Here is a 27,399-nt window from a genome sequence, read left to right on the forward strand (position 1 = left end):
ACCATACTGAATTTTGAGAGCCCCATTTCACCATATATATGTCAGGGGGTGGGGGGGTTAAGTTAATAAAAAAGGTGGAGGGGTATGTTGCAGGAGTTGCGGGGGCCCCCCGCACCACTGCATATATATGTGGTGAAATGGGGTCAAATTATTTTAGAGATTCAGTATTTTGGGCTTCAAATTTGTTTTTCAACATGTTCCCATAGATCCCCCTAATGCAGTGGTCTTCAAACTTTTTTGTACGGGGCCCCCCTGAGCAAAATTTGAGCAGGTCGGGACCCCCCAGAAATGCCAAATGGACAGTATATATTGCGTGCCGTCACCTGCTCCCATCACAGTTGCTGGGCTCCCTCATCCCACTCCTACCCAGTCCCTGGTCTCTTCCCACCCCATCACACCCCATCAGACACCCTGGGCTCTCCCCACTCTGCTCCCACCACTATCCCATGGTTCCCACCCATTGTGCTCCCACCATAGTCCCTGGGTTCCTCCATCCCGTTCCCAACACAGTCTGAGGGCCAGTGGCGGCTGGTGATTTTTTTAAGTGGAGGGACATAACTATTTCCCCCAAAAATGCCATAACAACCGAGCATAGTGAGGGTGCCCGAACCAATAAAGTAGGGTTCGGGGGGGGGGGTTCCCCCTGTGAATTTTTTTAAAATAATGAGTTAAAATGTTGCATTCTAGAGCATACTTTTTAACAAAAAAATGGGTAAATAGCCAAACAGTTTGCAATTGGTGCTGGGGGGCCCAGGGGGCAGGCATGACATTTTTTTACTGGACATCTATGATAGATGTCCAATAAAAAGATACCATTCCTGTCCCTTGGGCCCCACTGGCCTAACACAATCAACATGATTATGTGTGTATGCAAGGCGCTGCACATTCATACAGCAATCACTCTTTCATTCACACAAGCATCCATCACCATACACTCACTCATAGCATAAGCATACACGCATCCATACACAAGTTTAAATAAAAAAAATGAACATAAACGTACCTTCTGCATTGGCCTGCGTGAGGGTGCTGAAACACCCTGCTCCAGGCTGCTCTGTCCGTATGTGCGAGGATGCGTAGGAGCACCCCTAGGACATACAGACATGCAGTGCCCCAGCCAGCATTTCCAATGAGCTATGCAATGCTGGCGAAGCAAAACGCCCCAGCACTTCCATGGCTCAGTGAGCATGTGCGGCTGGGAAACTAAATTGAACTGTCAACGCTGAAACAGTGTTCAGCCAGCCCAGGAGCACTCCATCCGCTGGAAAAAGCAGCTGAAGGAGTGCTCACTGTTCCACTGGGCTTGCTCCTTAGCTCCTCCATAATGGGTGAGGGGCCACTGTGTGGGTGCCCCCTCGCCATTATGGATGAGCTGCCAGTCTCGAACTGGCCTATAGGGCAATGCCTGTACCAAAAATGTAAAATGCTAGTGTGGGCCAGTCAAAATGGGCCACCATTTTGGCCAATGTGGACCAGTTTGATGAGTTACTTAACTATGCAGTTAGTAATTTTGACCATTGTTGCTGAATATATCACAATTTACTTACATTTTCACACAAAGCACCCCCTTGGGTACTATTGAAACAGTGGGCCTCATTACAACCCTGGCGGTAGCTGTGCCGGTAAAACCGGCACGGCTGCCGCCGGAGTTACATCCGGGTCCGGCACTCCGAATGGGCAATTACCGGGTCATGCCGAGTTAGGCGGACCTGATAATTGCCGGTGCATCCAACGAGCTGTGCTCGCGGGTGCCGCACGGCCTGCCAGGTCAGACCTGACGGGCTTTCAGGCACCCGCGAGCACAACTCTTACTATGGCGGTACGGTTGTAATGAGGCCCAGTCCGTGACTAAAGGAATGAATATCAATTTACAACTGCGGGCCACTTTTTCATTGTTGCCTGAGACCGTTTCATGCTTCAGCCCGACCATGTGAGCCACCCCTGCCCATTTCTTCCAATCTAAAAAAAAATATATATATCATTAAAAAAAAAATGTATTTCAAGCTGAGCTCTCAGGGCCCCACAGGGATGCACCCGCGGACCCCAGGGGGGTTGTGCCCCACAGTTTGAATACCACTGCTCTAATGGTATGAATTTAAAAGGCATGGAACGATGCTTAGTTGGTTTAAATGTGCTAATCACTGGCAATCAAAAATCAGCAGCACATCATTTCATTGGACAAAATCTCATCCCTGTTGACAGTTAAAATGATACTTTGTCAAGTAAAGTAATGCTGTCCACCAGTGACGTAATGCAGGACACCAGTGACGTAATGCAGGACACCAGTGAAGTAATGCTGTCCACGAGTGACGTAATGCTGTCCACCAGTGACGTAATGCAGGACACCAGTGAAGTAGTGCAGGACACCTGGCCCATTTTTAAACCTCCAACAAAATAAGTGAAACACCCTCACCCCATGCATCTGCAAATGTCAGATGGTTCCCCTCCTTCCCCTCGGTTCCCCGTGCCTCGAGGAAGAAGTCTCCTTCTGCAAAAGAAAAGAGATGCGATTGCATAGAGCCAGGTCACATGACACTTATGCAACCATCGTTTGCTCTGCTGGAAGACCATAGAAAAAGGGATCCTATTAGATGGGACTCTGTGTGATCTTGCGCAAGCAGCTGTAGATGGCAACTACTTGTCAGGGGTAGGTTTTTCTGTAAGGGCCCCTCTCTGTGATATGTGCTCCCAGGAACCACGCGGTTGCTGGGAGCCTGTCATCCACTAATGTTTGCGCCGCTGTCTAGTCCCTCCTGAAACGCGCAGGTCACCTTTGAGGATAAAGTGACCCGCTCATTTCAGCAATGAGCACAAATGAAAAGAACGCATCCACTGCCTTTTTTTTTATTTGGGCTCATTTTTGGGAATCTGGCCCTTTGGGCAGATCAGGCCTCTAAGATGCAATCATTCAGATGCCTTTTGTGAATTGGGCTTCTCCTTACTTGCGCCAAAAACGCTTTGAGAATCTGGCCCAGTGTGTCCACACACAAAAGCACTGTTTATTAATGATGTGCCAGAAATGGCCCCTTTTGAACAACTTCACCTTTCATGAAATGTATCATTCATCTTTAAATATGAGGGTTTAACTCCCTCTTCCCTATCTCTTTTCAATAGCTGTTCCCTTTTTTCTTAAATCCCTCTGTCCTCTTTGCTTGTTTTCCTATTTAGTAACTGTTTCTACTTACCTATCTGACTATGTTCATCCCGCCATTCTGCCTAAAAACGCTCATTAAAGGATTCTGCACGCTTCCATCAAACTGACTGAGCAGGGATAGAAGCCATGCTACTCAAGATCCGGAAGGGCCTAAAGGCATAGCAAAAAGGAGTCATTCGCCTCTTCCAACGCAGATCTCGTCCGGCATAGGCGACCCCCGTGAGGGCGCAGGATACCTTGGCATGATTGAGTCATTGAAATGCCCATGGCAGCCAGCCAATATGCAACACGGCTTGTGTAGAGTACAGGGGTGCGGATATCTTGACACATGGGTGTCTGAACCAAAGATCTGAATCCCAGTCCTACCTGCTTTCCCACAAAGAATGAAACATTTACAAGCAAAACAATGAAAATGGCCTTCAACATTTCTCTTGTGGCTGTGGCATTGCTCTCTCCAGTTCCTTCAGGCTTTCCCATGGTGCCCATGCCATCATGATGTGTGGTGAATTGCAACCCTCTAGCGTTCCTTTTATGGGGGAATGGGTCTGTTCATCTCTGTACTGCAAAATGACCTGACTCCTTCTTGCCCACACCTGTGATGATTCTTCTTCCACCCATGGTCTTGCCTCTCTATGAGGTTAAGGGTGCACCAAGCAGTGAGTCAATTACGGGGTACGGAGTAAAGACCAATCTCGGGGCAATCTCTAGGGTTATACACACCCAGAGAGACACTCTTGCAATTTGGGCTTAACTGTAACACACCCACTCACAAGGACTTAACCCTCTTGAGCCCCGCAAACACATGACGGGTGGAAGGTGCTATTCTGGGATGTCCTGCACAGTTCCTCAGGCTGTTCAGTGTTGCTGTAGCTCACCATGGAGACCAGTGGCCTCAAAACCCTTGGTCCGAGTACCTCTGCACTGGAAACACAAGACCCACTGATGGTTAATTGGGTCAGCAGCCTTCCATATGCTTAGCCCTTGCGTTGCCTGGCCATCATGGCAGGTTACCAGGGCAATCTCCTTTGAAACCCACCATCACATCATAGCGCCCAGGGCTGGCCTCCCCGCAATAGCTAAATCCCCCTTGGTCTCCTAGGAGCTGGCCACTCAGGATAAAGTGACACAGACTTCAACTTTTGGCAGAAGCACCCAAATATTGTGGTATTTATATTTAATTACAACAGAGACAGGTAGTTCTAAACTTACAGAATGCCACTGCTGATGCCACTATTGAGCGCTCCAGATTAAAAACCAGCTCTACTGAGACAGTGCATTTATTTTAATCCTGTTTACATTTTAAGAGCACTGGCACTTTGGGAATCAAATATCTGAATCTACTGCATGGTGATTAGGCGACCTCAGCTGTTAAATGGTGTGATTAACTAGGCATATGATGGCAGCATTGGATAAATGCCTACCCAATTCCTGTACAAAAGGCAAAGTGTTGGCGTGCCAATGCTTGTGTTGAAGAAGAATTCAGTACAAGAAACAGATGGGATGGCACATATATTATAGCACCCTAAAAGTAGTGTGGTAAAGCACAAATAAGGCTACCTACACACATTGTTTTCCCAGAGATTGGGGGTTTCATCCACCACTCGCATGCACAAGACCACAAGGTGCACAAGATCTTTGGGCGCAAACAGATCTCCATTCTGCGTGCATTAACTCACTGTAGGTGCATACGACTGCTAACGAGGACAAAAACACTGCAACTCCCAGAACAGGAAGAGCTTTTGGCTCCAAGGTAGCAGCCACGCTTACTATTTACATGAGATGCCCGCCACGCGACTCCCTTCCACGTAATCCACCACCAGGGTGTGCAGCCACAATTGCAAGACCCCCGGAATGCCAAAGGGACTGGCCTGCACAAAGCAGAGAGTTTCTGCCATGCGATAACAGCATGTGGCGAGATGCTGTCAGGCAAAAACAAAACGCATGCTTTCCACTGGAGATTACACGGGCGGTAATGAGGGCATTTATGGGGTGCCCCCCGTGACTGCGTGATCGATGATGAAAGGAAAAACAGCAGAATGAGCGGCGTTCATGCTAACTGCATGGGCCTGGGCGACCCGGACATTTAAACAACAGGAATATGACTAGACGTTGCAACTTAATAACAAGTATGCATCAGTGATATTAAACAAAGTCTAGCTCAATCTAGTTTAGTTTATTAACAAAGTCATTAACAAAGGAGCATTACCTTACCTACAGTACTAACGGTACTAACGGGAGATTCACACCGTAAAACAACGATATTGGAAGTGACTCTGACACTGTGTGTTAACCTATCGAGGGAGACAGACAGTGACTCACTCACTGGAGCATGCATCGTTGTCTGGCTTGGCTTCTCCTTCGTACTGAAAGAAGGCTGAGACTGGGCACGTGCAGTTTATTATGCGCAGGCTCGGGTAGTTTCGTAACACAAAATGTGGGGGCCCCCCTGCGAGCCATGCTGAGGGCCCCCCCAACTCAGTAACAAATCACGGGTCGTGCCACACTCTGGGCTGGCCTAGATAATCACGCTTGCGAAGTATGCACAAATGTGCAGTTGAAGAGGTATGCCACACACTGCACTAGGAGAAAGATATAAATATGTGTTTTTAATGCAATATACAGCACACTTTCTGAGAAAAATTGGCTAAAAAGCCAGAGTGTTTGCCTGGTTTTGTAGGGTTACACCAATCCAATACATGCAAGACACCAACAGTGCACAGGAACATTAATGCTTTGCTATTAAACATGCCACGCCACAACGAAAACATGTCCAACTGGCTGCACAATGTAGACCAGTGTAATAACATTACAGTAAAGCTTGCCAGGCCACATTTAGACATACCTAGATTGGTTGCACCAAAATGCCAGTGGAAGCAATAACACTCATCGAGAAGAGAACACTCATTCAAGCCTGCGACTCTGTGGCCTCTAACAACACGGCCAAACTCTTTAAAATCTTTAAGTAACTGGTCAATCCTGTTGTGATCTTTACCTCTCCTATTCCCTCCCAGGCCCTCTGTATGGCTCTGTTCTCTCATTTCTCTGCTAAAACTCAGGACTTCCAGCCCCCCATCTCCTCTTCCTCTCCCTCTTCCTCCCTTGGTCCCCCATTGGCCAGCTCTACTTCTCTTCCTCCTTTCTCCTCTTTCTCTCTGACAATACCTGATGCAGTTTCTAGACAAGTCCGATCTATGAAGGTTTTGTCCAAACAGGTGCTCCCCTGCTCCTCTAGAACCATGAAGGACCATATTGACACCCTCGCTCCAGCCTTGGCCGATTTCTGTAATCACTCTTTAACCACTGGAATGTTCCCCTCTCCCCTTAAGCACTTCCTTGGGCACCCACTCCTCAAGAAGCCGTCTGCCTTTCCTGCCTGCCTGGCAAACTATCGCCCAATATCCATCACCGCTTTTCTGGGCAAACTGCCATCTTCCAGCTTACTCTCCACAATGAATCTGATGGTTGTCTCCATGACCATCAGTCTGGCTTCAGAGCTGCCAGAGGCATGGAAACTGTTCTCCTGAACACCTGTGAAGATCTGCTTTCTAACCTTGATTACAGCATTCCTTCTGTCCTCATCCTCTTTGATATTTCCTCTGCTTTCGACACGGTCAACCATGCCATCCTGATTAATCGACTCCATGAGAACCTGGGCATCACGGATCAGGCCCTTTAGTGGCTGACATCCTTCCTCTTGGACTGCCCCTCCCAGGTGCAACTTGGTCCCTTTCTCTCCACCACATCTCTCTATACCTGTTGCGTTCCTAAAAGATCCATACTCTCACCCTGGTTTTTCCAACCTCTTCTTGACCCCTTTGGCCCACCTGATCTCTACCTTCTCCTCTTATGCAGATGACACTCCGCTTTCCTTCAGGGTCCCCTCAGACTCCTCTCTCGCTTATTCCTGACTACCCGCAATTCAGGATTGGTGCTCATCCACTGATCTCTCCCTTAATGCCAGTAAGATTGAGATCCTTCTCATTGGGTCCCCTGCCCCTGCTTTTCCTCTCACACTCTCTCGGCCCACCTTGGGTCCTCTTCCTTCGCCTTCCTCTGAGGCAAAAAACCTGGTTGGCATCTTTGACTCCACTCTCTCTTTCTCTCCTCACATCTCGGACATCGCCAAGAAGTCCCACTACCAGCTGCTCTTCCTGAAAGGGACTCTTCCCTTTCTCACTTTCCCCCAGAAGCTCACTGTCTCCAGAGCCCTTGTTCTCTCTAGACTGGACTACTGCAACAGCCTCTTTATCAACCTGCGTTCCTCTATTTGTCCTCTGCAACTACTCCAGAACAGGACTGCAAGACTTATCCTTCGCGTCAAGCCCAGGGATCATACCTCTCCAGCCCTGAAATCTCTCCACTGGCTACCGGTTGCTGCAAGGATCAAGTTCAAGAACCTTTGCATTGTCCACAAAGCGTTTTGGGCCCGGGCCCACACTACATATATCGCTCTCTTCCAAAATACTTTCCTTCTCAAGCCCTTCGCTCAGCTACCTCAAACTCTCTAAGGGTTCGACACTTTCCCAGGCAGAGAGTAAGGGGTGTGGGGGATCTCTCTCCTATGCAGGTGCCTCCCTCTGGAAAGGCCTCCCTGCCCCTCTCAAACTTGAGCCGACCACCTGAAGATCCAGAAGCAGCTCAAAACTTTCCTCTTCTCCTCTGCTTTCTCTCTCTCCCTCCCCTCCTGGCCTGCCTTACCTACCTTTCTGCTGTACCGACCAGTTGCTTGGCTACCCTCAGAGTCTCTCTGAGTCCAGACTCTTTCTTGATCAGTCACCCCTGCACTGCCTGTGGGCCTACCACACACTTAGGGGCTGTAACTGTAACCCTACAGTCCCTTGTTCTCCTTCCACTACCCAGAGCTGCACTGCCCTGGCCACACTTAGAGAATTGCTCCTCTGTTTTTCCCTCCCCTCTCCCTTGGACATTTCGCCTCCCATTCCCCTTACACTTCTCGTTCTCACACCTGCACAATCTGAATGACGCAAGGCCTAATAAGATTGTTTGTCTTGTCCTCCCTCTATCTTCCCTTGCGTGTCTTGTCGCGCCTAGAAACACTTGTGTACAGGCGAATTATAAATGACTTTTATCATATCATTTTTTATCACAGATGCCCAGAAAAATATACAATGCCCCAGTAAGAAACGCCTAGTCTGGCAGCACCCAAATGCCAGTCTAGCCAAATAATTACACTTAGCAGGACTGCTTTATCAGAAATGCCCAGTTATAAAAAAAAAAGTCATACCAAACTGAGGAATGACTAGACCGGCTGCACCAAAATGCCTCTCTAGCCACTAATACCACATATCATGCCTGCTTAGACTGGACATGGACAACCATTATGATTTGTCACACAATCCCGACCCCCCCACCCCAAACATCCCCTCTCCCTTCCACCCCTACCCCAACCTCCAAAATCAGCTCCTTGGCCCAGAATTATCTCCACGTCCCTCTTCCTTGTCCCAGAGCTTACATATGAGGCTCCTTCACTCATAGGTAAGTTCTGGGATGAGGAAGAGTGGGACTAGGAGTAATGTAGATTACAGGTAGCTAAGTGAGGTATTACCTCCATGTACCTTTACCTCATCCTAGTACTTGTGTATGAGGCAGAGTGTCTCATACACAAGCAGTGGGACGAGGAAGAATAGGGCTAGGAGTAATGAAGATTACCAATAAGTAATCAAGGCATTAAACACAAGTAGTGGTGCAACACCATTGAGTTGACTGGGATTCAGCACTCCTCCCCCCCAAATGTTGGGCTATGTTGACTCGACCTGGCTGACCTTTAGAGCAGTTGCTGGACAGAACAGGACAAAGATGTTAAACGGCACCTGGGTTTTGCTGTTAACAAGAGCCCAGCAATTACTAACGTAAAGTATTTCACTGTTAGTACCTGCATTCAAATGCCAAATTGTTTAGCCAATTGAAATTGTGATGTGGGTTTAGTACTTGCATGCCAGGGGAGTGATTTAAAGGGTAGAGAGGTAACAGGAGACCACTCAATACCCGCAGCAGTCCATGAGTGGGAACTTCAAACCTTAAAGGGGAGAGTTAACTGCGTATAACATTGAAGCTGCACTAGAATAGTCTCATTAAAATGCAAAAGAAATTGGATGCCCCCATCCAAATAAGTTTGACCCTCCCCCACCACCCGTGAAGTTAGCGCATCTCCCAACACTTGAAGGGCTAGCTCCCCGAAATGCAGATTTTGTTGTGCCCCTGAACACAAGCACACACACCATTCACCATATACACACATGCACACCCAGCCATCCATACATTTAAGTGTGCACCCTTTCACCATACAGGCCCACACACCCAGGCACCCACCCATACATTTAAGTGTGCACCCTTTTACCATAAACCCACACAGACAGCCACCTATTCATTTAAGTGTGCACCCTTTCACCATGCACTCGCACCCGTCATGGGATTGAGGGGAGCCCTATTACTTCAAAAAGAAATTGTTTCTTTTTGAAGTCACGTTGACTTCATAAAGAAATGATTTCCTTTAAGGACTGATGCAGAGTGACTTAAAAAAGATACTGGGGGTTATCATGACCCTGGCGGTAGCCGTGCCGGTAATGGGCAATTACCGGTGCATTACAGCCCCGGTTGACCCGGTAATTGCCCATTCCTGGGTGCCGGAAAATATTACTACCCATTCCCATTTGAGTCCCTTTGGACTCAAATGGGAATGGGGAGGCCGGATGCACTGGCACCATTCCGGAATGTTTGCGGTGCATCCGTCGAGTTCTGCGCGCCAGTGCTGTTCCGCCCGCAAGGTCAGACCTGGTGGGCTGAAAGGCACCCTCTTGCAGAGCTCGTAGTTGGCCGGTCCGGAAACAACGGTACCGGCAAGCTTACTGGTACTGTTGCTTCCGGACCGGCAAACTCATAATGCGTCCTACTGTTTCTTTTTGAAGTCATATGTCTTCCCCACCCATGACATAGAGGCCTCCAGCCTAGGGTCTTCCATTGCATGGGGTGGAGGGATCCCTCGGTTTTCAAAAAGAACGCTTCTTTTTGTAGTCACTCTGCTTTCATAAAGACATTATGGGCCTCATCATGAGTTTGGCGGTAACCCTTAAATACGGCGGTAGCGCTATTACCGCCGCATTTAAGGGTCTGCCAAATCATGGCTTCAGCTGATTAGCTGGGTGGAAATCTGCCGAAAATTCACACTCTTACTGCCGGCGGATTATGAGCGCGAAATTTCCCCATTGAGCCCAATGGGGAATGGGGCGTTTCCCGAATGGGCTCAATGGGGAATGGGGATTTCCCGTTCCTCCAAACCCGTGATCCGGCGCTATTAGCGCGGGGGGTTTGGCGGTAGGGCAGATAACGCTGGCGCTAATAGTGTCGGTGTTACCGCCCAACTCGTGATGAGGCCCAGTGTCTGTTACAGAAATAATTTCTTTATGAATGCAGAGTAAATCAAAAAGAAAATTCTTTTTTTTTTCTTTTCTCCAAGTGGGCCCCGTCCCAGGACATGTGCTGGTGCCCCACGCACCGTGGGAGCTGCGGGGGCCCCAGTTACTCCTGTGGCGCGGGCAGCATTAACATTTGCAAGAAAGCTTACAGTTACATGACAACTGCAGTCGTATGTAACATGCTATGAGCAGCATAATCTGGGGGGGGGGATAAAAGCTATTATATCCCCCACTCAAAATTGTGGGGGGGGATTTGTCCCCCCATCCTCGCATGTCCTACGTCCATGTGCCCCGCCTTATGATGATTTGATATGGCATCTGTAATGCGCCTATACACAAGTGTTTCAAGGTGTGACGAGGCAAAGAAGGGGGAACAGAGGGAAGACAGAGACAACTATCTTACTAGGCCAAGTGACATTGAGATCGGGCAAGTGCAGGGGAGGGGAGAGGGGAAAAGTGCCAGGGGAAAAGGCAGGGTGCAGTGCTGTACATGGGATCAAAACAATAACAAGAAGTGCGGCAAGCAGATGGCAGGTGCAAAGGTAAGTGCAGACAGCAGGTGTCCAAAAGTGAATATAGGGGGAACTGCAGGGTTACATATACAGACCTAAGTGCAAGGGTTGCCAGGAGGCAGTGCGGGTGTGCAAATGGGCGGACAGGGACCTGGGCCCGAATCAAAGGGTAGCCAAGTGACCAGTGCAGATTCAAACAGGAAATCAGCAGGGGAGAGGAAGAGAGAAGCCAGAATCAAAGGGTTCTCGAGTTTCAGAGATGCAGGGAGGCTGTTCCAGAGGAAGGCCCCAGGTGAAGAGAAATCTACAACCAACTCGTTACCTGGAGAAGCGACTGACCCTAAGGGACTTGGAGGTGGAGGAGCAAAGAGCTTGAGTAGAAAGGTATTTACGAAGAGCGAGTTGGAGGTATTGTGGACCCAGGACCCTGAAGGCCTTGTGGACGAGGCAGAGGGTCTTGAACTTAATCCTCTGTGCCACTGGGAGCCAGTGCAGAGATTTCAGTCCTGGAGAGATGCGATCCCTGGGCTTGAGGCCAAGGACAAGTCTCACAGTCCTGTTCTGGATAAGTTGCAGAGGGTGGAGAGTAGAAGCAGGCAGATTTAGAAAGAGGCTGTTGCAGTAGTCCAGCCTAGAGAGAACCAGAGCTCTGGAGACAGTGAGCTTCTGGGGGAAGGAGAGGAAAGGAAGAATACTTCTGAGGAGGTGCAGCTGGTAGTTTGACTCCTTAGAGACGTCAGATATTTGAGGAGAGAAGGAATGTGTGGAGTTAAAGATGACTCTGAGGTTCTTAGCCTCACAGGTGGGAGCAAGAAGAGGGCCAGGGGAGGCTGGCCAGAGAATGACCGGAAAGGAGGGTGCAGGTGTGCTGATGAGGAGAATATGTCTTACTGGCATTAAGGCAGAGATCGTTGTCAGCACACCACTCCGGGATAGCAGACAGACAGAGATGAGAGAAGGAGAAGAGGTGGCAGAGGGGAGCCTGAAGACAAACTGAGTGTCATCTGCATAGCACTGAAAGTTGGGGCAGAGAGCGACAATGCGGTGGGCAAGAGGTGCCAGGTATTTGTTGAACAACCAGGGAGACAGTTTAGACCCCTGGGGAACACCACAGGTGAAGAGTGAGATAGAGGAAAGGAAGGACACCAGTTGGACCGCAGAGAGTCGATCAGAGAGGAGAGAGGTCAGCCAGACCAGGGCCTGATCAGTGATACCCAGGTTATTACAGAGACGATTGAGCAGGATGGCATGGTTGACCGTGTCAAAGGCAGAAGAGAGATCGGGGAAGATGAGGACAGAGGGGAGATTAGAATCAAGGTTAGAGAGCAGGTCTTTGCGGATGTTCAGGAGAGCAGTTTCTGTGCTTCTGGCTGCTCTGAAGCCAGACTGTTGGTCATGGAGACAACCAACAGATTCAGTGTGAAGATTAAGCTGCGAGATGGTCCGCTTTTCCAGGAGTTTGCCCAGGAAGGGAGTGATGGAGATGGGGAGATAGTTAGACAGGCAGGAGGGGTCGGCCTTCCATGTGTACAGCACCCAGCTTTGAGGGAGGTGCTCGCCTGAGCCTGGTGTTGCAGAGATAAGGTTACTGTGACCCCCCTGGTTTGCAAAGTCGGGTGCCCATTGCAATAGTCACTGGTTTCTTGCTGTGCTCGGGCATATTAACTTGGGCCCGGGCCGTTGCCACTTGGGAGCCAGTGATTACTGCTTAAACAGTCGCAATACAAGAAGTCTAAATCAAATACATATCATTTTAAAAGTATGATATTATAATATCCTGGCAGCGACATGAAAACTGTGCGATTGTTAGGATGTGGTGTCCAAGAGAATGCTAAAAAAACAACGGGCCTCATTACACGGTAGCCATGGCGCTAATAGCCCCTTACCGCATTCCGGGTCTGTGTTCCAGGAATAGGGACTTACCGGGCCATTCCGACCTTGGAGGACCCGGTAAATCCCCATTCCGGGAACCATTCCCCATTCCCATTTGAGCCCCCATAGGGGTAATAGGGGTAATAGCTAATAACGGACCCACTATTAGCAGGCCCGTTATTAACTCTGAAGTCCCTTAACGGGTCCCTTCCTTAACGCCTGATTAAACCAGGCGTTAAGGAAGGGACCCGCTAAGGGACATCGTAGTAGGGTGGTAAGGGATTACCAGCACCGGTGCCCTTACCGGTGCTGGTAATCCCTTACCGCCTACCGTGTAATGAGGCCCAAAGTGTTTTAAAAGGTATAGACCTTGGGAAGGATCATTACTTTTCACCGCCCCTCCCAATCCCAAGTTGTCACCCAATGGAAAGCTGAGGGCTAGACCTTGGGGAAGGGTCATTACCCTTAATGATCGTGGCCCTCCCAAGGTCTAGAAGACTGTGACATGGAGGAGTTACCTAGAAAGGATAGCGCCTGAATAAGCAGACTCCTCACATCGCACACTTGTATACCAGAGATTATAGACTGTTTCCCCGAGCATTCTGATTGGCTGAGATGTCTTATTGAATTCATGTGTTTATGAAGAAAGTTTAAGTTGCCAGGGTTTGGAGAGTGTTTTGAAAAGTGTGTCTGACTTTATACACTCCCTCGTCTCTCTACTCTGTTTCTGGTGCTTTCCTCAAATATTCTAACTGCGAGGCTTTGGGGTTCTACTTGGTTCCTCTGTGAGGGCTGCCACCCCGATGTCGGAAAGGGATGAGGATGGGAGGGAGCGTGACTACGCCTTTAGGAATGCGAGAAAGGCTGGAATATATCAGTGCACAGACAGAGTCCTGCAGATACCAGCAACAAAGTCAACCTTTCAATGGAAGAATCCTATGGGGTCTTGCCCAGATGTGTGAGGAAGGAGACAAAGGGAAGACGACTGTCGGAAGTGTACCTCTCTAACTTATTGGTAAAAAGGCTTTCTGCTGTGACTTGTACAATTTGGCTGTCTTAAAGGGTGCACTGATAGAGGAAACCAAATATTAAATTATTCATGTTCCTCGAAAGGCATCCTTGGTACTGATGGCATCTCTCAATAGTCTGTATGCGTGGCTGACCTGCCCGACCCTTGAAGGCGCTTCTGGGGTAGTGATTGTTGCCGTCTGTTGATTGGTATAAGGAGTTCCACAATGGCCTGCCTCTGGCATCTGGGACAAACCCCTCCCCCCCCAAACACAAAAGCTTCCGTTATGTGTCTACAACCCTGTATAACGTCCACTTCTTGTAAATTAGACCCAACCTACTTATGCCATTTCAGTGGGACTATTACCCCATTATTATACATTGCACCCAGGTCCTGAATTTCAACATGTCTACCCCCATTCCTTAACATTAGACCATGCACTAGGTCATTTCACACTCCTGAAAGCAGAATCACTTGAAATCCATTCACGACCCCATAATGAGCTATGAACACGTGTCTGCTGACAGAACATCTGTGATTCTGAATGTCAGCTTTAGCAACTCTATGACCCTTGGGAACCTCTGCCTGCCTGGACTTATGCACTACATGATGGCTTACATGTTCGTGCTACCGCCTCCTCGTCTCGGTTTTACATCACCTCCGTGACACATGCATGTCAGTGGTGTTTCTCTCATATGCTCTGTTTGTTGTTTTCAAGGCAGCGGTGTGGCCCTAGGGCTGTTGTTTGTTTGTTTATCTATTTGGTAATGCGCACCAAACCCTTGGGTAGCCGGGCGTAAACAATACAAGAAGTCTTATAGCTTGGTTACATAGCATAAACCGTAAGTACAACAGGTGCATAGATACATATAATACAGAGGCATAGCCTTGGAGGGCCAAGGAGACATTGCCATACAGATTTGTATATACATAATCGGCTATGGTACAGTGTGACTTGTCAGATGCAGGGATGAGGGGCAGGCCAGAATGGTAGGAGTAAGGTGAATCAGGTTCGGTGTTGTTAGTGCGCAACCATATAAGCACTTTATGTCTGAATGTGGGATAGGGTTGTTCTATTCTGAGGTCAAGAGGTAGTTTATTCCAATATTGCGCAGCTTTTACAGGGAAGCTAGTTCCTTCGGCAGTCGAACGTTTAAACCTGGGAATCTCCAGCATAGATGTGTTAGCAGACCTAGTGGGACGGGTCGTAGGTCTCCTGGTGATTTTGTCCACTAAATAAGGAGGTGCTAGGTTGTTCAGGCATTTGAAGGTAAGAGAAGTTGTTTTAAGGAGGATTCTATCCATTATTTTCAGCCAGTTAACCTCTTTCCTAAATTTGGTGATGTGCTCCCTGAAGGGGACATCCAACGCTGCTCTTAGGGCGTTATTCTGCAATCTTTGAATTTTATCTGTGATGTATTTGTTGGCTCCTGAGTACAGGGCATTGCAGCAGTCAAGTCGTGACATAATAATAGCATTGGCTAGGGTGATACAGCTAGCGTTGGACAGATACGGTCTAGAGGCACGGATTAGTTTGCAGGTATAGGTTGTAGTGGAGGCATGGGAGTTGACTTGCTTTTTGAGTGTGAGAGAGGAGTCCAAGTAGAATACTAGAGTTTATCCACAGACATCACCTTGATGGTATTGTTATCAATGTTGAAGGATGTGTAGTTTGGGACTAGCTTTTTGATGTTAGTTTCTGAGCCTAGGATTAGTAGCTCTGTTTTCTCAATGTTCAGGCAGAGGCCATGTGATGCCATCCATGCCTGAATGATGGAGTAGATTTTGTTCACCAAGGCTGAGTCAGCCTCAAAGTTGCCCGAAAGGGGTATGGGGATGTCAGAATCCAGTTGCCCACGTCGGGTAGCCGAAGAGTTCTTCCTCCCGATGGAACCCTCTGGCCCCAGGAATGGACAGCCAGAGCGATCAATCAGAGGAAAGAACGGATACCTGATGAGACCCAGAGGACGCAGGAGTTGTAATGTAGATGACGCAAAAGTTGTAATGCAGAAGTCAGGGTGGTACGAGTAGCCGAGGACAGGCGTTGGATCTGTAAGTGAGGAGTTAACACAATACAGATAATATAACAACCGCCCTTCTGACCAAACCCGAACACAACAGAAAGAATGCAATACGTTGATCCCAATTCTGATAACAACCCCTAGGCTTACCGTTACTCCGGGGACAACCAGATGGAACCAGGAAGAGAAGAACTCCGAAGTCCACAATGCAGAATACCAGCAAAGCTCAACCACCTATCCCGCCGGCACGAGGACGCCTAATACACACTAGATAGTGTGCGTCACAAGGAAACCCCAGGTTGGAAGTTCATAAGTTCCAAGTTCAACAATCCAAAAGTTCAAGAGTTCCAAGGTCAACAATCCAAAGTTCAAGAAAAGTTCCAAAGTTCCTCAAAATACCCAGATGCAGTCCAGATGATTGATGATCCAGAAGACAACCGAAGAGCAACCAAAACCAATGGGCGAAGGCTAGGAAATCCGTGAGCGGTCCGAGGTCGAAGAATGATGCGGGCAGCAAACAAGAACAAGGCAGTCCAAAATCCAAAGCCAGGTAAACGGTCCGGGTCGAGGCAACGAGGTAATCAGAAATGCTGGAGGGAAGGGGAAGGGAAAGGGACAGAACCGGGGTGATAAGGAAAACTGGATACAAGGTACAAGATGCGAGGCGCCACCAATTCTCAATCAGAAGCACCGATCTGGAGTGTAGGCGGAGAATACAAAGGTGAGGTCACATGACAGCGTTCCGCGGCTTCCAGCGTCGACCGTGGGAAACGCTGAGAGGACGCCAGCGTTGCCATGCCAACTTCCAAGCCCCTGGTTGTAGTGTTCTTAAAGGGCTATGCATCCGTTTCTTGACACTGCTTACACGCCGGTACATGACAGGGGATCTGGGTGTCATCTGCATAGCTAGTGTAGGTGACACCCAGTCTGTCCAACTTGTCAAACAAAGGCTTGGTGAAGATGTTGTACATGGTCGGGGAAACGCAAGATCCCTGTGGGACACCACAGGCAATTTTGATAGGGTCAGCAGAGGCTGAGGTGGAGAAGACTTTCATTGTGCGGTTGGCTAACAAGGATCTTGTGCAGTTCAGAGCAGTGCTTCGGCACATACTGGCCAAAGAAGAAGCTCAGTACTCAGCCACTGGGAGACTGGCCAATGAAGAAGCTCAGTGCTCAGCCACTGGGAGACTGGCCAATGAAGAAGCTCAGTGCTCAGCCACTGGGAGACTGGCCAATGAAGAAGCTCAGTACTCCGCCACTGGGAGACTGGCCAATGAAGAAGCTCGGTACTCAGCCACTGGGAGACTGGCCAATGAAGAAGCTCAGTACTCTGCCACTTAGGAGACTGGCCAATGAAGAAGCTCGGTACTCTGCCACTGGGAGACTGGCCAATGAAGAAGCTCAGTACTCCGCCACTGGGAGACTGGCCAATGAAGAAGCTCGGTACTCTGCCACTGGGAGACTGGCCAATGAAGAAGCTCGGTACTCTGCCACTGGGAGACTGGCCAATGAAGAAGCTCAGTACTCCCCACTGGGAGACTGGCCAAAGAAAAAGCTCAGTACTCTGCCACTGGGAGACTGGCCAATGAAGAAGCTCAGTACTCAGCCACTGGGGTATCCAGTGCCTGCACTGCAGAGAGTGTGTAATCAGGAAGTAACCCTACTCTACCCGCCCCATGCTGACCACTGGGAATGCCCCTCCTTGGTGGCACAGTGGTACTGAGCGGAAGCGGTCGGGTGGAACACACGCAGATATGGGTGCCCCTGTGGAAATGGTGCCTCCTTTTCCTCAAGGTTTAGGCTAATCTTTAAAAGACTCGTTTGTTGCGGCAATGTTGGCCAACTGGTTGCAAGAAGCACCTTTCCGTTCGTTCATATATCCCAAAGTCCTTTGCTCCACAAATCTGGCCACCTTTCATTGCCAAAGTGTCTGCAAAAGGCAATGGCTCTGCTGCGTTGGGGACCAGTGCAGTGCCCCCCTAGGCGCAGAGAGCACAGCTGTTGCGGGCTTTCTCCAGCGTCCTATAAAATGCTCCCATTTTGCTTGATTCCAAGTAAGTCTGCAAGATTTCCCAAAGGCACTTCCACCCGCAAGCTCGGGGTAGTGCCCAGCCCTCTGGTGTTTCCCTCTGTCTGGGCTCCATTCCACCCCTCCTGCTGTCGACACTCTAGAGGTGTGCTGCAGCCCAAGGCTTGTGGTTTGCGAGTGTCATATTCTTTTCGTATGTTGAGTTGCTGTTGCCTCCTAGTGCTAGCTGGTGTGGTCCGAATGAAAGCAAAGTGTGCCTTTTGCTCTTGTTGTTGTGATGCACTGTTAATGCACTTTATACCTGCGGCAGACCCATGGCTCTGTTCTCCTTTTTGCAGTGCTTGCCATCCGATGAGCGAGAGTGGGGTAACCTCAACCGAAACCCCTGCGACAGACCCAACCACAATAAACCAGACCAGCCCGGCTGCGACACCGACTCCAGCAGACAACGGCAATCGAGGCTACGAGAACACCACGGTCTGGCTCCTGAGCACTATCAACTGTATAGTAGTGGCTCTTGTGTTCTCCAAGGGGAAACCCTTCAGGAAACCCATTTACACAAACTGTGAGTATATCCACCCACTTTCCTATCTCCACATGCCCTGCAACCCCGAAAGAAGGCTGCATTCTTTTTGGTAGAATTAATTCTGTCGAATTTGACACCAAAACGTAGATATGCAGTTGGGATGAGACAATATTAGTGGGGTGAAGGTGTGGGAGGGGTCTTTGGGGGTTTGCAGAGGATAGGGGTTCGCCCACCATTTTCTATCAAAACAAATCCGACCATGAAAAATCGAGTGCAAAACGCGACCTTTTTTCGAACTTGAGACACATTCGAAGAACTTGCCCCAGAGGCCTCTATCTCGCGAGGAGAGGCCACTCGGGGAGTGCCTGGCACCCCAGCAATATTGCATCTGCGCTTCAGTGATGGCCTTGCTTCCCGTGGGTACACACATATAAGGGTTCTGTACCATGCCCTGGGAACCCCTCAACTCCTGCTTAGTGAATGATTCTGCGCTTCCTGAGCCCATCCCCAGAAAGGACTGGCTCAGGAAATCCCTCACAGGGCAGGGCAGGCACTCGGTGGTTAAATTGAAAATCACAAGACCTGTGCTTATTCTTGAATGATGACCTGTGCTTATTCTTGAATGATGACCTGTGCTTATTCTTGAATGATGACCTGTGCTTATTCTTGAATGATGACCTGTGCTTGTTCTTGAATGATGACCTGTGCTTATTCTTGAATGATGACCTGTGCTTTTTCTTGAATTATGTCCTGTGCTTGTTCTTGCATGATGTCCTGTACTTGATGACCTGTGCTTGTTTTTGAATGATGACTTGTGCTTGTTCTTGAATGATGACCTGTGCCTGATGACCTGTGCTTTTTCTTGAATGATGACCTGTGCTTGTTCTTGAATGATGATTTGTGCTTGTTTTCGCATGATGACCTGTGCTGCTTCTCGCATGATGGCCTGTGCTTGTTCTTGAATGATAACCTGTGCTTGATCTTGAATGATGACCTGTGCTTGTTCTTGCATGATGACCTGTGCTTGTTCTTGCATGATGACCTGTGTTTGTTCTTGCATGATGTCCTGTGCTTATTCTTGAATGATGTCCTGTGCTTGTTCTTGAATGATGACCTGTGCTTGTTCTTGAATGATTACCTGTGCTTTTTCTTGAATGATGACCTGTGCTTGTTCTTGAATGATGATTTGTGCTTGTTTTCGCATGATGACCTGTGCTGCTTCTCGCATGATGGCCTGTGCTCGTTCTTGAATGATAACCTGTGCTTGTTCTTGAATGATGACCTGTGCTTATTCTTGAATGATGACCTGTGCTTGTTCTTGAATGATGACCTGTGCTTGTTCTTGAATGATGACCTGTGCTTATTCTTGAATGATGTCCTGTACTTTTTCTTGCATGATGACCTGTGATTGATGACCTGTGCTTATTCCTGAATGATGACCTGTGCTTGTTCTTGAATGATGTCCTGTGCTTGTTCTTGAATGATGTCCTGTGCTTTTTCTTGAATGATGACCTGTGCTTATTCTTGAATGATGACCTGTGCTTGTTCTTGAATGATGTCCTGTGCTTGTTCTTGAATGATGTCCTGTGCTTATTCTTGAATGATGACCTGTGCTTGTTCTTGAATGATGACCTGTGCTTGTTCTTGAATGATGACCTCTGCTAATGATGACCTGTGCTTATTCTTGAATGATGTCCTGGGCTTGTTCTTGCATGAGGACTTGTGATTGTTCTTGCATGATGACCTGTGCTTGTTCTTGCATGATGACCTGTGCTTGTTCTTTCATGATGGCCTATGCATGATGTCCTGTGCTTGATGACCTCTGCTTGTTCTTGAATGATGACTTATGCTTGTTCTTGAATGATGACCTGTGCTTGTTCTTGAATGATGACCTGTTCTTGTTCTTGTATGATGACCTGTGCCTGATGACCTGTGCTTTTTCTTGAATGATGACCTGTGCTTGTTCTTGCATGATGACCTGTGCTTGTTCTTGCATGATGACCTGTGCTTGTTCTTTCATGATGGCCTGTGCATGATGTCCTGTGCTTGATGACCTCTGCTTGTTCTTGAATGATGACTTATGCTTGTTCTTGAATGATGACCTGTGCTTGTTCTTGAATGATGGCCTGTTCTTGTTCTTGTATGATGACCTGTGCCTGATGACCTGTGCTTGTTCTTGAATGATAACCTGTGCTTGTTCTTGAATGATAACCTGTGCTTGATCTTGAATGCTGACCTGTGCTTGTTCTTGCATGATGACCTGTGCTTGTTCTTGCATGATGACCTGTGTTTGTTCTTGCATGATGTCCTGTGCTTATTCTTGAATGATGTCCTGTGCTTGTTCTTGAATGATGACCTGTGCTTGTTCTTGAATGATTACCTGTGCTTATTCTTGAATGATGATGACCTGTGATTGTTCTTGCATGGTGACCTGTGCTTGTTCTTGAATGATGACCTGTGCTTGTTCTTGAATGATGACCTGTGCTTCTTCTCGGTGTCCAGTCAACTCGTCGAAAAAAAACTGGTCGACTGCAATTTGGTCGACGCAATTTGGTCGAAAACCATTTCGTCGAAAAAATTTTTTTATTTATATATTTATTTTTTGGGTTTTCGTTTAGTTAAAAAAGGGGTTTTTAGAGAAAAAAAGGGGGTTGGGGGGGGACCCCCCCAAAAAAAAAAAAAAAAAAAAAGGGTTAAAATAGAAAAAAAAAATTTCGGCGAAATGGTTTTCGACCAATTTGCTTCGACCATTTGTCTGGTCGACCAATTTTTTTTCGACGAATTGACTGGCAACCCTTCTTCTCGCATGATGACCTGTGCTGCTTCTCGCATCGTGACCTGTGCTTGTTCTTGAATGATAACCTGTGCTTTATCTTGAATGATGACCTGTGCTTGATCTTGAATGATGACCTGTGCTTGTTCTTGCATGATGACCTGTGCTTGTTCTTGCATGATGACCTATGTTTGTTCTTGCATGATGTCCTGTGCTTATTCTTGAATGATGACCTGTGCTTGTTCTTGAATGATGACCTGTGCTTTTTCTTGAATGATGACCTGTGCTTGATCTTGAATGATGATGCCCTGTGCTTATTCTTGAATGATGACCTGTGCTTGTTCTTGCATGATGACCTGTGCTTGTTCTTGAATGATGACCTGTGCTTGTTCTTGCATGATGACCTGTGCTTGTTCTTGAATGATGACCTGTGCTTGTTCTTGCATGATGACCTGTGCTTCATGACCTGTGCTTGTTCTTGCATGATGACCTGTGCTTGTTCTTGCATGATGACCTATGCTTGTTCTTGAATGATGACCTGTTCTTGTTCTTGCATGATGAAATGTGCTTGTTCTTGAATTATGTCCTGTGCTTGTGTACAAGAGGGCAGAACAACCTCTGACGGGCCCATGGGATCAGAGCTCACCCTCGAGTACTTTAAGACGAGATAGCTGCACCTTGAGGATGATGGAATGGCGGATTCTCTTACTCCAACACCAATCAATAAGGACAACTCAAATGGTTTGGCAAAGGGAAGTCTGTTTAATGACAAGTACAAAAAACGGGGAAACATTAGGAAATCATCAGTGATGCGATCGCCCGTCTTGCTTCAACTTCCACAATCTTCATACAAACAGCAATTCTTATAGGCAAAAGTCATCATCATTGACGTGCAACACTCGAAAGTTTATCATGCAGGTCTATTGGTTGGAAAAGGTAACTTAAGTATAGGTACTATATCTGTATATGGTAACGGGTTGTGGGGATTGGATAACTTTTATCGGATGGGCGTCTACGCCCATTCCTCTACATCACTTGTGCTAGACGTCACTACAAGTACAACGTCTCATTGGTTCTAGTAACTATAAGATCCTAGATTATTTGGTCCATTGTGATTGGGTGGGTTACACCACTAGGCATAAATCTCCACTTTAATTAGCAGCATGCAGAATGTTCACCCAGATGCGGCATGCCCCAATATTCACCCTGCCTCCCTTCCATCAATCAGTACTTTAGGGCTATGTGTCAATTAGTTGGCTGAGGATGGTCTCGAAACTGTAGCTTCTTATCAGGGAAAGCTATGGCATCCTCTGGTTTTGGGTGACATCAGACGTTGGTACCTCTTCGCGCTTGGCTGGTCACGTGTCTGTACACCATGAAGCTGCTTCATTTTCCATCTATTTGCATATTTGATTCTCTCTTCGGCCTCGCCACCTGCTTGGGCCTCCTTATCTCGACCTTCACGGGCAGGCTGCTATGCTCTTTAAGTTTCGATTCTTCGGATTTGCCGCTCTCCTTCCTTCCTTGGGTTGACCTTGAATTCCTAGGCATGAGCTGCTTTTTGCTAAGTTTCGATTCCGCTCTTTTCGTCTGGCTTTGTGCTGTTCTATGAATCCTGGCCTGTTTGGCCCCTACCATCCTGGGCTTAATTCTGCTTTCATGTAGAGTGGACTGCACTTATTTAATGTGCTTCATTGAGGTATATATATATATATAGTTGGTGCTTGCCGCTCTATTCTTCTACTAAGCATAGCAAGCTGCACTGTTTTCTTAGCTTCTTGCGTTACAAGCCTATGTACAGGCGTTAGCTGGTTGCATACTTCCATCCTGCTTTATGGTTACGTTTCTTTATATTTCGACATTGTTTCTTCTTCTATGCCTGGGATATCCTTATCCATGGTGTTTCGTCTTCGTGTGTCATCTTTTGGTTGTTGTTCCTTCATCTGTACGTCTGTCCGGGCCCTCGTGACGTCACCATTCACCTTCGATTAAGGCCCTTTGGGTCTCTTCTGGGACAGTCTGAAAGTAGTCTTCATGTCGTGTCAGCTGTTGGTACGGCTGTCTCAATGGGTACCGTGCTGCCCATGGTTGTCTGGTTATTGGCACTTCAACAGGTATTTCTCTTCTGATGGGCAATGGGCAGAGCCCTAGCGGCTCTCTGCTGGTTTATTTGCTCATCATACGTCACATATCTCGGCAAGTATGTTCCTGGTATTTCAAAATGGGTGGCTGGAGTGCAAGCCATATCTGGGACCTCCTCTACACTCCCCCTTCTGGTCGGTTCATCGACCACTTCTGCTTCCTCCTTTGGATTCACCTTACTTGGTTCTTCTGTATTCATTTCTTCTTCATCTTCTGGGTTTGTACATGATGGTCCGAAGGAGTGTCTCTTTGGAGTCCAAATTTTTATCACTCCTTTCAAACTTCCTGCTGTCTTTACATGTTCGTCTTTGTTCCAGGTCATTAGCTGGCATTGTCCATTTGGGCTACAATAAATCCATTTTCCTTCGTACTTTCTTTGTTTCCTGGGATACCAAAATTTTGTTCCTTCTGGCGCATATTCGCTGGCCTTCACAAATTCTCTTATTTCTTCATCAGTCAGGTCTCTGGGCTTCCATCCTGGTTTGATATCGATCATAATCTTCATCCCTATGGCTTTCTTCGCGGTTTTCTGGCATTTTGAGATAATTATCTTGATAACACAACATCCTAATAGTATCATCAGTAACAGAGCTCCCAGGAACTTGAATATGTTTGCCATCCATTGTGGGACCCATGAGAATAGTGTTCCAAACCAGCTGTCATCATCAACTTCGTCAGTTTCATCAATCATCTGGTTCTGTAGGTTTGTCAGCATACTTATGGCTTCTGTTAAAGTTCCATTTTCTTTGCCATGAGAAGATATAAATGTGCAACATGACTCTCCGATTTTTGCACAAACTCCTCCATCCATCGCTGTGATCATGTCAAGCACATATCTCTTCTGTAGAGTCATCAGTCAGATTGCTTTTAACTCTTCCTTGATTGTGTTGAATCCCTTTATTGTCGAGTTGATGGTTTGCAGTAATTCCCATCTGGTGATTTGCAACCACTTAGTATTTGCTCCAACCTGGAATCTTGTCATGATGATCGTTGTGAACACAGATGAGGTGAGGCTGAAGAGCCTGTGCTCATATGGGATTGCATGGAATAGTTCTTCTGATTTGGCAGAAAAGTAATTTTCTCTCTTCCTTTGGGATACCAGCTCAACAGATCTCCTTTTCCTCAGGTGAGCATCTGCTTTCGGGAAACTGTCAATATTCAAGTCGCTTTTCAGGATGACTAGTGCAGGAATGTGGACATTCACTATTGTGCATATGCCTCCCTAGTTTTTCGGCAGTCTTATGTATGCTTTGGATCCACACGCTCAGTAATGATCCATAATTACTGCGGTTGCATGAGTCATTCCTGGAGCTTCAAAGATTCGTCCGCAGTTCTGATTCTCTCCCATCTTCCTCGTGCCATTGTTCCTGAAGCACAATTTCGGGTTTTCCAGTGGTACTATCAGCAGGGGTCCTCCTCTGTCTTCGACCCATGTTAGCAATTTTGTGAGTTTCGGCCATAAAGGTTTGCACAACCTCTGAGAGTTCTCTATTGCTTCCTTATAAGCTCCAAAGACCACCCATGCTCGGCAGATCACCACTCCTTCTTCCTATCCATCTGGTGAAAGCACTGTTCCCCAAATCTGCATTTGGCCTCTGTTCTCCCAATTATTTTGCCTCTTCTGGAGTTTTTCCTTGGACATTTAGATTTGGGTTAACTTCCCATCTGATTGCTGCTTCTTTAATTCCAGGCTTCTCGTACCTGATCACATGACTCCTTGTATGGGCTCTGTTTCTCGTCTTAATGTCCTCTATATAATCATCTTCATCGGGGTAATTTGTCTTGGTTGCCCCTATCAATGAGGCATCCTTCCCCATAAACTGTCCTCTAGTGTTGCACATTGCTACGTATGAAAGACAGTGTGCTGTCGGGACATCAATTTCTACAGCCACGAAGATCTTGGATTTCCCCATGCTGTACGGTAGGAGTGCACAAACGAAGCATTCTCCTTCTGATTTTCTTCTTCCAACTTCTTTCATGTGCTGGTACCAAATGTTACCTAGATATGCTGTGCTGTTCAGGTAGTCATTCAGTTCATTGTTATCTTAATGCAGGCTCCTCTGGATCCTTAGTGTTTTCCTGTAGTTTGCTATAACTACATCTATAAACACATCTGTGTGGCTTTTCCTTGATGGAGGACTCTCGGGCAGGCTGGTCGATGGGAAAAGTTTCTTTATCTGCATCGATGTGGTAGGTGGAGGTGTGGCAATTCTCTCCTTCTCTTCTTGCATTCTTTTCCTGCCCTCTATAAGTGCCTTTATTAGCCACCAGCCTGTCAGCGGCCTCGTGTATGGCTGCATTGTGGGCCTGGTATTTCTTCCTTGTGTTGGAACTTGTGTGATTGTCAGTACAGTCTCTGCAGTTTTATTTTTCAGTTCCTCATGCCGTTTCTTTGCTCTAGCTATAAACGGGACAAATGATCTATTAACATTTGTGTCTTTGCAGTGAATTCTCCTAAAGCTGCTTCTGTCTTTTTAAGGGCTTTTGCTAAGTCTTCTTTCGTTGGCCTTTCTCTCGATCCCTTTCGGTCTCTTTCATTATTTTCTGGGACTGATTGATCGGTAGGCAGTCTCATGCTCTCGATTGCCTTCGCTTGAGGTCCTGTGGCCATTGACACATGCCCTGGTTTGTGTGCATTCAGTGTGTGAGTGCGTGTAGTTGTCAGTGCTATGTTTTCATTCATTCCGTGCTGACCCTGTCTCCAGCTCTTCTCTTCATCCGTTACCTCAAGTGTGTATGTGTCACTATTGATTACATTCATTTTCAGTTTATTCACTTTCCCATCAGATTTTCTCTGGACTGGAATGACTATATAAGGTCTGGGTGCTTTTGTGGGACTCATGCGTACATCATCAGGTGGGTGCGCTGAAATTGGAACGCTTTGTGCACTAAGAAAAAATGCAGTTCTGATTGTTAATGATAGCAAAATAATGATAAACACAATGTATAGATACATGATAGCTCGGTAGGTAAACCGGCAGCATTTCCTTCCAGAGAAGTGGGGGCGCCCCTCTGCTTGTGGGAGGATCAGGTTACTGTTCTGGGCCCCCATCTCGATCATGACAAAATGTCAATGTTTATTCTTTTCCCCCAATTCACTATTGTTCTCGAACAGTTTGTATCATAAAGTGTCTGGTGCTTCTTAAGTGTCCCCCATCTTGCGGGTGACGATTGTCTCTTGATACAGGATGCAGTGTTCTTGCTTGACTATAGAAAAATAGATTAGACTAACACTTCGATAAGTCACTTTTACAGTGTAATTTAAAGTAGGTGAGTTCCCACTCCGCCCCCCCGAATCTGCTTCACTCCTGAGGACATGCTGGACACTGTTCAATGTGAAGAAATGGGAAAAATGGCAATCAAAACACATAAAGATGAAGTTCTTGTCTCTGCTCCCTCGAACTGTCCCCCAGCGGAAGGTTTCACTGGAATCTCCTCGTGTAATCTCTCTGAAAGTTGGACAGTTCCACTTGCAGCATGGTGGCATGGAGGAGCGTTCCCATCTGTGCGACGTTAGCTGGATCTCTGATGAAGGTGAGGACGTCAACCTCGACAGGTCTCCCCACCATTTCCGTAAAGTCAGTTACTAGGTTAAAGAGGACGTCGTGCACCAGTCGGCTGTCCTCCGGTGACAGGGACATGTGTCCTGCCTTGCTAGGTTCAGGATTATAGGCTTTTCACTTGACGTATACAATGCTTGCACTTTCCTGATGCGTGGATTGCGACCAAATAACTTAGCTTGGTCCACAGCTGGCTCAAGAGTTCAGAGTTTGCTGGATCTCGAATAAACGTGAGAGTGTCTGTGGTTCTCCCGACAATAGCTGGACACTCCTCTATAATGCGAAAGAAAAGCGTATTGACGAGTTAATCTATAATCGCCTGTGGTGGAAGCATTTGTGTCCTTATCACTGTATTCAGGCAGTCCAAT

The 27,399-nt window shown here is 47.4% G+C and overlaps 1 protein-coding gene across 1 annotated transcript in view; it reads left to right on the forward strand.

The window, feature by feature from the left end:
* Window positions 1-27,399, forward strand: part of LOC138491098 (probable cation-transporting ATPase 13A4) — a 1,104,196-nt gene that overhangs the window by 996,183 nt on the left and 80,614 nt on the right. Inside the window, exon 27 of the mRNA XM_069617413.1 lies at window positions 18,369-18,595. Within this exon, the coding sequence (XP_069473514.1) occupies window positions 18,369-18,595 (227 nt within the window). The remainder of the gene's footprint in view (window positions 1-18,368; window positions 18,596-27,399) is intronic.

The sequence above is a fragment of the Ambystoma mexicanum genome, chromosome 10 (genome assembly GCF_040938575.1).
Source record: "Ambystoma mexicanum isolate Mex_15411 chromosome 10, UKY_AmexF1_1, whole genome shotgun sequence".
Classification (NCBI taxonomy): Eukaryota; Metazoa; Chordata; class Amphibia; order Caudata; family Ambystomatidae; genus Ambystoma; species Ambystoma mexicanum.